Source organism: Crocodylus porosus, unplaced genomic scaffold, assembly GCF_001723895.1.
Source record: "Crocodylus porosus isolate Cpor-Errol unplaced genomic scaffold, CroPor_comp1, whole genome shotgun sequence".
In the NCBI taxonomy this organism is placed as follows: Eukaryota; Metazoa; Chordata; order Crocodylia; family Crocodylidae; genus Crocodylus; species Crocodylus porosus.
In genome coordinates this window covers 3,088,304-3,100,509 of record NW_017728918.1, presented here as the reverse complement: position 1 = coordinate 3,100,509, position 12,206 = coordinate 3,088,304, and the positions used below count along the sequence as shown (strand labels likewise).

Genomic DNA, 12,206 nt, shown 5'->3' with positions numbered 1-12,206 from the left:
CTGCAAAATTACTAATTTCCTAGGCTTATAAACTTTCTATCCTGTGACAATATACTGATACCTTCCTGAGCTTTCAGAAGGGTTGGAACTTTTAAGGTATATCTACCATATACAAATGAATGTGATACAAAGACACTTCAGCTGTCTCAGAGCATTCAGGGCTTCTGTGGGTATTTTTGCATGGTACGGCACTGTCCTGTGTAGGCATGCCTTCGATCCACCACAAATACTGCCACACTTGAACTGAGGCTAAATCAGCAGTGCTCAATCTTCTGGCCCTGTGAGCCAATGAGTGGCAAAAGGTCATTCCACATGCTGTACCCAGCACCTGGGGTGGGCCTATGGGTGTGCTCCAGCGTACCAGCCCAACCGCACACACCGGAGCTGGCTTCACACCCAACTAACCTCCAGTGCTGGATCCGGCTGTAGAATGACCCCATGCTGGTTTGATCTAGTATGCAGGGCCATGGCATCCAGCCCACAGGGCTCCTCATGGGTCTGGAAATCTGGCAGCAAGGAAATGGCTATTTAATTTGCACCTGAGCCCATATGACCAAATTTCTGGCCCTATAGGAGGCCCTATAAGGCAGATGACATGGCCTTGCAAACCAGAGGTTGAGCGCCACTGGGTTAAATGATAGCAATGCTCGGCTTCAATCCACAACACGGACAAGCACTAAACGGGATGAGACACTTTGCCAGGAAGTTTTCATAGATACTTGTTGCTGATGGACGACAGTGAGACCCAGCAATGTCAGGCTTCGTTCCAGGCTCTGGGAGGATGGCAGCATGCTGCAGCAGGCATAAATTCTTCTGGACATTTCCCAAAATGCTGAGCACTCCCCTCTTTTTCCTCCAACTTGTTTCTGTCCCAGTCTTTTCTTTTCCCTGCTCCAGGTCCCAGTACTATTTTTTTGCCTCCTGTTTCTATTGCCTTGCTGTCCAGCTGCTAGTAGTCTCCCCCTCCGGACTTGCTTAAGTCTAGGTTTTCTCTACTCATAGATCCAGTTCCACACTCTTGCCTTAATGCCTCGACCCCAAGTTTCCCTGCCCAGACAATGCCAGTTCACCTTTCCAGCTCCCACACCCAATGGTTCTCCTCCTTCTTCTCTAAACTGGCTCCTGGTTTCAATCTCCCTCTCAAGGTACCTTGACCTGTCTTAGTGTCCCTCCAGCCACTCACTGTTTCTACACTGAGAATCTCAGCTTTCAATCCCCGTTACTTTTCAGATCCAATCTAGTGTTTTGCACCCCAGCCAGTTAGCTGTCTTCCCTCCCATTTCCTTCACTGATTCTCAGTCCCATCCTCCCCTTCTCCCTGGCTTCAGTCTTAGCATCCGATTCCCAGACTCCTAAGGCAATCATGGTCCCAGTCTCTTTCCTCCAACTCCGGTAACACAGGTTTGCTCTCCCTCCAAGGCCACCGTCATCAGATTCCTTCATCAGCACTAACTCAGTGGAACTGCCATTCAAGCTGCACATGTAAGTGATGGCCCTGTGTCAGTTTCCACGTCAATCAAAGCCCAGGACAATCAGACCCACAATAAACCTGATGCCTGTCTTTATCCAACCACTCACTCCGTGGGAACGATGTACCCTCGGTGCAGTAGCAGCAGGAAGTGTGAGGGGAGGGTGCAGGCAATCGGGTCGGCACCAGCAGCTGAGAGGCAGGAGCACGCTTACTGAGTACAGAAATCTTCAGTGGTTTCTAAAAACTCTCCGGTATATGTAAAGACTACCATTTTTCAAAGGGCAAATCTGGGCAGATTTTTACAGAGTGGTAAAAGCTCCTCCCCCATCAATTTTTAAGTTTTTGTTCCAAAACACACAGGCACCAGAATGTCTTGAAAAAAAGTTGCAATAAATTTTCATGGACAAAACAACATTTTTGCTACTACTTATTCCTAGAAAGTGTTGACCCATTTTGACTGTAGTTTCCCCGCCCCTCCCCCCCTCAATCCCCATCAGGCCACTGAGGCATTTGGAAACAACTATATCCAGACTCAATAATATAAAGCACAATGCATGACATTTCGGTATCCCATATAAATCAACTTCCGGTTTGTTACTTGTCCAGCTTGGATAAAAATATTCTCTGAGGACCTATGGTCCAACAACAGCATGAATGTTGGCATTATTCTCATCATTCCCAACACCCAACTTTATTAAAAAAAAGTCTATTTGGACTCTTTAAGTTGCTTGCTTCGTGATTACTTTTCTAGGCCAGAGCAATGAAGAAAGTATTAAAGTCTAGAACTCTACGAACACAACACTGCAAAAACAAAAAAGGAACCAGTCATATGCATTCAAGTTTAACAGCAGTGTGGAAAAAAGTGGACGCAACTTACTCCTTTTCAATGAGTTTCACATAGCTCACCATAGGCTTTTCAACTAATGGAAATAACTTCATTGCTTCCATTTGGAGTTTATTAGAAAAATCAGATCCAACACGAGTATCTGGGAACAGGTGGTACATGGGTGTAATTCATTTTTAAATATCTCTTGTGCATAATTTGTAGGACTACGTCTTCTACAGAGGCATATACTTTGCATACCCCTTTCCAAATGCAACTCAGCTTTAACTTTTTGTTGGCTTCATGCCTTCCTTCAAAAGCACTGTATTCTATTGAAGTTATTTTCCCTCCACTGTTTATTCAAATATACAATATACTATGAAAGCATTATGGTAGCTATTGCTGCTGAATTATTGCTATGTAACATCTGAGTGCTGGAAATATATCCCTAAACTAGCAGGCAGAGTGACAGATGAATGGTGTTCCCTTTAATCCTAAGGGAACAACAACTGAAATACAGCATTCACAGTGTGATGCTGTTTGCATTCCTTTGCATGTCAGTTCATATTTCTGATGGGAAGGTTTCTTCCCCTCTGGGAGAGATATCACAATTATAAAACAAATGATTTTTAAAGGGATGGGGAAACTTGCTGCACTAATATTACATTTAAAACAGATCATCTTTGCCATTAATTTCACTTTAAATAAACAGGAATTCTTACTTTTCCGATGTTTATGAAAGCACAGAGGAGTAAATTTGACCAAAACATCTTTGATGGGGAAAAATAACATTAGGGGAAGTTGGAGTGGAGATTTTCAGAAGTACATCAGGGAGTTCAGAGTACGCACCTCATTGATTTCCCTTGGAATGTGGGCTCCTAAATATTAGGAACTGCTGAAAATCAACTCTTGCACTTGCATGGTTAAACGCTAACAAGTAAGATGACAGCAAATAGATCCTTACTTTGCATTAGGATTCAGGGTTTAATTAAATGATCCCATGCTACTTTTCCAAGAGCCTGATATATGGAGCTGAGGACTTGGAGAAATGGCCTCAAACTCCAGCAGAGCAAATTTAGGTTGGAACTTAGGAAGACTTTTCTGACTATAAGGGTGGTCAAGCCTTGGAAAAGGATACCTAGAGAAGTTGTGCAATTCTCATAGCTGGAAATTTTCAAGAGGGGGTTGGACAGATGCTTGCCTGAGATGGTCTAATTGGGGATGATCCTCCTTGAGCAGGGGGTTGGACTAGATGACCCCACAGGGTCCTTTCCAAGCCTATTTTCCTATGCATTTAGCATGGTCACACAATGGATATTTGATGCCTGTCTAGTGAACAAAATTAATAAAATTAAGTTTTATAGAAACTACAAACCAAACTAAACTTGCTCTGATGGCTGGATACCAGATTCTCTTCTTCAGCCCAAGCACTTTACACCACTGGGAAGGAGGAAAGAGAATGAACAGTAGCCATTCCTCTGCTGAAAAGGTATCAGCAGAATACAGGAATTGTCAGCGGCGGTGGTCCTGGGAGCCGTGACCAGTGGCACAGGTCAGAGTAGACCCTTGGCTGCTCTAACTCTAAGCTGCCCATGACAAAATCAGAAAACGGTAAGCTGCTGAAGTGCTTGAAAAAATCTTCTCCTAAGCAGGTCGAGTGAATGAAAATCGATTTTGGTATTTCCTGGCATGAGACTGCTCTACTTCAACTTAACCCTGCATTTCTTGACCTTTGAGCACTTGATTGGGTAAGCTTAATATGGCCAACTCCTATGCCAGTGGTTCCCAAACTGTGGATCACGACCCCAAATGGGGTTGCAACATCAACGGTTAGGGTTGTGGGGGTCAGGAGTGAGGGGCCATGCCGAGGAAGTGTTTGGGAAGCACTGTCCTAGTCATTAATGTATTATTATTTATTAGGTGAAACAATCAGCACCAACTATGTATTAAATACTTTCACTGACAGGAAAGCAAAGTCATCAGGCCAGTTTGGGGTTAGCCTTTTAGAAAACAAGCCATCGGAGATGTTTAAAGTACCAGTGTGCTTATGAGAAAGCAAAAAAAAGAGCTTACACAGTATGCCTCCTCACCCCACGTCCCGTGGGACTGCTAACTGCAATTTTCTCACATGAGACATTATTAAGAGGCTGAGGAAACTAACCCACTTGCAAAGCTTCACTGTACTCACTGACTCCATCGCCCACTAGAGGCAACAGCAGCAGAATTCAATCCTGGAGATGTCGGCGCTGAAAATGTTACTTGTACTTCGTGCAATCCATGAGTTAAGTGACACTACTACACACTATCATAGTTGTCAGGCAAACTGTAACCTGTTAAACAGGACAATCTATGCTCTTGATGGTCCAGTTTCTACAGTCTACAGTCCAACTATGTCTATGGGCTGGAATATTTTTTTTTAATGTTAGTTTGATGAGATTTTATTATAGGTAACATGCTGTTACCTTAGGAAACCATGGGTCATTATAGCCAAATAAGTGAGAGAGGCACAAATCGTGACTTTATTGTCAACATGGCTGACTGCCACTACAATTATACAAGTGTCAACAACAGTAGTGTCTCAACCGTAGCGACTGTAAGAGATAACATAACTACAATGAACTTATGGACTTAAATTAACAGACAGAGGTGGTGGTTTTCATTAACAACTGCCTTTACACCCTGAATTTAAGATTACTTAACACGCGCATTGTTCGTTTTTATAATTTGTAGAGCTAGTTTGCTCGTTTCAGATCAATGACACAGAAAGCTGATTCAAATTGCTAGATACTTTGATTGCAGAATATCCCTGCCAGGTAATTTGACAGCATAAGCTGATATTTTCCAATCAAAACTGAAAAACTATTTGTTCTACTTCATTAATATCTGATAGTCATTTAAGGCTTTTTGTAATCCTCAGCAATAGAAGTATGTGATGGACCCTACAGAAGAGCAAGCTATCTCGTAGTTTGAGCTATAATTTTATAAAATGTTTTTAAAGACATAAAGCATAAACAATATTTGCTTTCTGTATCATAAGTGAAACCATACCACTAAACAATCATATCCTGTTTAGCCCATAATGACATCAGAAATATATGTTTATCATCTGCTCTGGACAAGTTTGCATGTTTTTGGCCCAGGGCAAAATGGAACTGAAACCGTTTGCAGTTGTCCAAACCAAGATAACCACACATTTTTGAGGTAATTGATACCTAAAAGGAACACAGCCTTTAGATCACAGTTCATGATTTAAATACACTAATTCCTTAAAGAAGGCTGTTAAAGATTTTTAAAGTGTCTATTGGATTTCCTCCAAAACTTAGCATGGGTTAATCATAATCTACTGCACAAAGAAAATACGATACACTAGACTACTTCACATGCTAACAACTCTCCTTTTTAGGACTGGATTACATTCCCTGCGGTCTCTGATTCTCCCCTATCCATCCCCAGAAATAAAATTAAGCAAACAACAACAATGAACCCAAAACAAAAGAGGGCCAGAACACTGGAAGGCCAGAAAAGCTGAATGTCTGAAACATGCTAGTTTTACTTCTGTCGTTGCAAACCAAAAAGGAAATGCCAATATTAACCACACACCTTTAGCATAATACATCTAGAGTAAATAAGTGGGTGCAAATCAGAAGTTAATTTACTCAAAAGAATTGATTGAAATCAGTGAAATTATACTGTTAAAAAAAGACTCAGGCCCATTACAATGTTAACTGCATCCCCTACCATCTCCTGAATGAAACTCTTGGGTTGTTATGAGGTAGGAGGCAGGGGAAAGGTAAGTGGTCATAAAGTGAAGTCTGTGATCCAGGAATGAATCCTTTGAAAACCAACAGAAAAGACCTATCTAGGAAATTTGGCATTGGCTCCAAAAGAACAAAGGTCATCATATTTTTAGGAAAACTCTGAAGCTGACCAGATGAAAAAAACCAGAAAAGGTTGCAATGTTATAAATGAATGGGAGGCAGAGAACAGCAGGGAGTTAAGGTAGAGCATTAGATGTTTTCTTGTTAATAAGTATTACCACTTACTGCTCGCACAGAGCCAAAAATGTACATGGCCCCGTAACAAAAAGACCCAATAAAAGAAAGTACATTCCCCTTCATGATCTTAAATTATAGTTTGAGTAGCAGGAGACGGGAGACCTATTTCTCTAGTGCATGGGTTCTCAAGCTGTGGTTAATGGCCACTCTGCCCTTACCCTATTTTCCTATGTTCCCCAGGTCAAAAGTTAGGGTTTAGGTGCAGTAAAGACTTGGACCCAATACTTGAGGTTAGCACAAAAGCTACATTATTTCTTCTCCAGATTGCCTTTGAAATCAACCAATAGAAAACCAACAAAAAGGTACTTTTGGCAAACATGCCTGAACAGGACTGAATACAGCAGTGAAAAATATGTAAAATCATTTTAAAAAGCAAAGAGGACAACTTAAAGATCCTATCATTAATACCAAGTCAGTAAGATTAGAAGCAGATTGCTCACATAGTAATGAAGACAGACTTTAAACGCATAGAAACGATAGGAAGCGGACTTTGAAGACAAGAGAAAAGGGTAAAATGAAGATTGTGTGGTGTGCAAACAGAGCACTTTCCCTTTTATTGGTAAGCTATGCCTCATGGAAAAGAAATGCTCATGATTAATTCTTTGAGAATATTTTTCCCATGTAAGAGGAGTAATAAGTAAGACTTCCTCCCAACTAATACTTTCCTAACCATAATATTTTAAAATAGAACTCACTGTCTATAGAAGAGAAACAGGGACATGAGAGGGATGGAAAGCTCCATAACTACGCTTCATTCATTCCCCTGCCTCTCAGCAAATATTTTCTTCTGGATATGGAAATAAGATTCCTTTAGACCATCTGTGCAAAAAGGAATCAATTAATTTTATGTGCGGTGAAAAAAACCCAATCAGAACAGCATGACGTATGAAGCCATTACACTTTTCCTTTCCATATTAGGGTTACTTGCAAGTGGGGGAAGGAACAAGAATTACCTCCATCCTCTCCAGCTTAACATCATCGATTTCATCATCTTCAAACATAGCTAAGAGCTCTCCAGTCTGATCAATGGAGTTGAGAAAGTCTTGAGCAAGTTTCTGCCTTTTGTTGACACTGCTACTGTTGAGTTTGTCTAAAGGAAAGTGGACAAAAAACACAAGGCTTCTTATTTTGGTGTATCCGAGATCCTTTATATAATTTCATGAATGTATGTCAGATGATATGTGAAGTACTTTTTAGTAAATTGTAAAAATACCTCCCACTAAGTAACAGATAACTTAAATTTTCTGTTAGTCACGAACTGTTAACCCTTTTTCTTGCTGGCATTTTTGGAAAAAAAAAAAAAAAAAAAAAAAATCAAGAAAGCGAGGTCTGGTCTGAAAAAGAATGGTGTAAAAAGGGAAGAAAATTACTTTCTTTTATTTCTGTCAATTTGATCAACTTCAAATAAGATCCCACTCTGCAACTCCACACACAAGCAGGCATCTAAGTGGAAAAAAATTGCGTCTAGGAAGTGAGATACCTTATCATACCATCCTTAGCCACACCTGACCCAAACGCAGGTTGAGGGTATGCCTACACTGCAGGCAGCAAGGTAACACAAATGGAGTGTAGATAGTGCTACCCAAGCTAGCTTTAAACTAGCAATTGTGGTAGTGGTAGCAGGCTTGCAGCTCATAGCCAAGTACAGGCTAATTAACTGTTGAGAAGTATTTCCATGACAGCAGCGTGGACATGATCTACATTTCGGGAAATAGCAATCATCTCACAAATTTTGACTTTAATAACAAACATCCTACCTGTCAGACACTATACAGAGTGTACACTATCAACCTGGACTCCCCCAGTGCATCACTTGATTCAAAATGCCAATCAACCCAACTATGCCACCGGGCTCCCTGCTCCCTGTAGAAATACTCTTAAATCATTTCTTCTCCTAAATGATTCCCACTGGATCCTCCTAGGGAAGCGACTGTTTTCCCATGCTGCCATACAAGCTCAGAGAACTTAATATACATAGGAAAAAATCCTTCTCAAATGCATACATGTGCTAAAGCTGATTATCAAGCAAATCCTTAAGTCGCTGGTCCGGAGCATGAGTGGATCCACAGACAAATTTTTTATTCCACTGCCAACCACCAAGATAGCTGGCGACATGGCCTAGTAACTAAGAAGATAATCCTAGCTCAAGGGACAAAACTTAATGTTCAAAACTCAATGCTGCAAAATGCAGTTTGCTTACAATTCACAGGTTCAATGGCCCGTTTGACAATTTAAGCCTAACTTTTCAGATGAATGCTTCCTTCTTAGGTGGCATCCTCATAAGCACAAACGTGATTTCCAGATTATTTCAATCCTTTTTTTTTTTTTTTTTTTTTAATTATGGCATGAAGCTGAGCTTTAAAAAAGAAAAACAAAGCACTCTGGGAGTAGGATTGTATTACTGTACTTCGTCAAGAGTGAAACATTAATGCTATGCCTCAGAGCTTTGAAAATATCATATGCCAGAGAAAGGTAGAAAGGAAAATCTCAAAAGGGCTTACAAAAATGCACCCATGTACTGGTCACAAAAGAAAAAGCAATAGTTGTTGGCCACTGGCAATATTCACAAACAGTCTGAAGAGCAGATATCAGGGATAAACTCAAGCAGAAGTGGAAATTATTTTTAACAAGTATATAAAGTAAAATACAATTCATTTTCTATAAAGATAGATGTTTGCTTTTTAATTCAAAACAATGACAGTTTATTGTTATGACAAGCTATACCAGTGTTATGCTAGCATCTTCATGTGTCCTGTGTCAACACATGGAGGAAAAATATTTCATAAATACCCATATCCTAAAGTCAATTCACACTACTGTTTACAAATAAAAGGTAGTGGCTAGTGTAAATCAGCAAGCTTCACTGGATCCATTTAATTCAGTTGAACTCAATCTAAGAAAAATGTATAAATTAAATAGATTTTTGGTTTTAGGTCCATTTGTTATAAATTCTATGACTTGCTTATAAAGTGGAGAAGCAAAAATCTTTTCAGTTTTATAAACTATGAATTGGTTGCTTCAAACTTCAAACACAGGAAGGAAATCCTTGCAATACCTCAGTACTACGTGACCTTAGCTTATAGTTCCTTTGTAAAAAAAGGTAAAAAACCTCTGCTAATAATTTTTTTTAATGCCCGTTTAAATGGAGTTTGAAGCCATGCACCCCTGTTTTGTGAATGGTAGCTATCACATGTAGATTACACATACTGAAATCAATCAGCCTTTAATCAGCATCTGTCTCTCATTTCAGCATAGCTCTGACATTAAACAGTCCCTCTTATCATTTAAAAGGTGTATAGAAGGCTTGCACTTTTATAAAGTAATCTGAATGGAAAAGTACCAAATTAAATGGAATTCGCAATGTCAATATTTTGGGTATCTAAAATTACCTAGATGAGGTATATAATATCAGGATAGACAAAAACACTGGCAAAAGGCAAACTCATCTCAAAGTTTTATACCTTCAACAAGATCATCATCTTCAATGCCTTTGACAATTTTAGATTTGTAGTCTCGGAAAAACATATATTTAAGCAGCCTTCTCAGTTTTTTCTAAGGAGTGAGGAAGAGGGGGAAAAAAGAGCACGTTAACATTAAACAAAACACATACAAAATATTTACTGACAGGGTTAGGATGTGAACACCCACACATTATATAATTTATTTACTGGCCTCTATATCTATATATAGCACAGCACGGCATAGTATAGTACTCAGTGGGTGTATCTACACGTGCATTTTACTGTGGGGTTGACTAGTTATGCAGCAAAGCATTACTGTCTACACATGCACTGATATAAGGGCACAGTAAGTTAACAGGGACAGTACTATCCTATGGCAGAGTAACTGTGCGCGCTGAAACGCATGTGTAGATGGTGACAGGAGCTGGCTAGGCCACAAGGAAGCTAAAATAGAGGGGCTGCATGCCACCTAACCCCCACACTTTAGCACCCTCGTGCCGCAGCCAGACCATCCGCTATCCGATGCCACCCTTGTGCCACCACTTAGAACCCAGGGCTGACCCCCCCGGTCCTCCCGCCTGCCCAAAGTTGCTCCATCCCAGCTCAGTGCCGTGGTCCTGGGTGTACATTTAGATGCTGTGCCCGGGAGTCCCTTCCTCTGGAGGAAACAGCCAGAGTTTATTGCTGCACCCTAATTTCACATGTAGATGCACCCAGTAAATACAAAATATTTCTCCAATTTTGCAGCAGCTCCCTGCATGAAGAAGTCCAACTGAGGTCAAGAGGAATTTCACAGGGGCTTCTGCTTTTTATAATGAAATTGCCATTTCTCACAGTGCAAAGAGAGAAAAAATAGCCCCAACTAAAACTTTCTAAATTTCCAAAAGTGACTAGTGACTTTGGGTAGGTACACCTCTAAGGCATTTAAAGGCAGGCACTCAAAATCATTAGTTACTTTTAAAAGTATGCCTACAGCTTCAGGGGCCTTATTAGCATAGAAAGAGTTCTCTCTGCATCCTTATGTTTTGGTCGCTTAGTTTCATTAAACATTTTTCCTGTGGCCTTTTTTTTTTTGCCCTATCCACTGTATGCAGTTGGCCTATGCAATTGGGCAAGGGCAAAGCCTTGGAGACCGAGCTTTACTTTGTCCCATTAAATTCCATTCAGATTGTTCTGAGACTTGTTGCTTTAAATCTCCATTATCTGCCTCTTGCTTGCATCTGCAGGGAAAAACTGGCAGCCTGTCAAGAGCATAAAGGAGCACAAATGTTCTGGACACGTGATGGAAGAGCAGCAACATCCCCAAAACTATAGTCCATAGTCAGCAGGAGGGAACTCTGCTAGGCCTTCTTGATGCACCACATCCCTCTCCACCTCAGGCCCAGCACAGGGACTCAGCAGTGTATGCTCCACTGAGAGGACATGAGATGGAGTAGGAATTCACCACCTCGTAGGAATGAAGGAAGAAGAAAATGATATGAATAGTATATTTCCTTTTAAAAACCCTGCATTAAAAGAACATTCATTTTTCAAAATCAAGGATTCAAAAGTTACAAAATACTTGACTTATGGTTATTTGTGCCACCCTCATTTAGTTTAATTGATTAATCCCTGCCTTGTTTACTGCTTGAAATGAATGGCACTCACTTAATGAGCACTTAATTCATAGAGCAATCAAAGGCAGAGCTCTCGATTTCCTCTATGGTGCTCATTATTACTTTACCTGCAATCTTCACAGCCCATTTATGTTCCCAACACCCCTAAAACATGCAGAGGAACTGTTATCTTCATTTTACAAGTGAGAAAGTGAAACAGACACTAAAATAAAAAAATATTTATTAATTCTGTCCTCACCAGAAACCATCCTTTCTCTTTCTATGTTTTCCTGCCTTCCTTGGGAATTGAAGGCATGTGGTGAAACTACAAGTGCTAGATGTGAATGAATTAAATTTAATGGGACAAAGGAAAGTTATATCTCCAAGGCTTTATCCTTGCAGCAAACGTCTTGTAGACAACAGCCTCCATTGCTACACAACCCCAACTCGTGCCGGAGAAATCCTATTCTGTGACTGAATGAGAAAACTGTCTGAGGTAAGAGAATGTAAAGACTAACGTATTGCAATGTCAAGAAGGCACCCTTCATCTTAGCAATCCAACTTTTGAGTGCCCAATTTTGCAATCTTAATAATATTCTTTAATATCGTGCGTGCATGCATAGTTTTCTAGTTTCAAACAGCAATTTTTTAAAATGAGAAATTCCATCATGCGGCATGAAGCGGGGCTGGAATCTACAGATTCATACCACAGACCTCAGCCATTTGACTTCAGAGAGTAACTTATAGCAGGGTTGTTATCCTCTACATAGACCTACACTAGTGGGGATGGGACATTGCAGA

At 40.4% G+C, this 12,206-nt stretch overlaps 1 protein-coding gene across 5 annotated transcripts in view; it reads right to left on the bottom strand.

Annotated features, from left to right (window-relative positions):
- Nucleotides 1-12,206, bottom strand: part of SUPT3H (SPT3 homolog, SAGA and STAGA complex component) — a 429,703-nt gene that overhangs the window by 113,535 nt on the left and 303,962 nt on the right. For all 5 annotated transcript variants that reach the window (XM_019537136.1, XM_019537140.1, XM_019537139.1 and 2 more), the window contains 2 exons: nucleotides 9,811-9,901; nucleotides 7,303-7,439 (listed from right to left, as the gene is read on the bottom strand). In XM_019537136.1, the coding sequence (XP_019392681.1) occupies nucleotides 7,303-7,439; nucleotides 9,811-9,901 (228 nt within the window). The remainder of the gene's footprint in view (nucleotides 1-7,302; nucleotides 7,440-9,810; nucleotides 9,902-12,206) is intronic.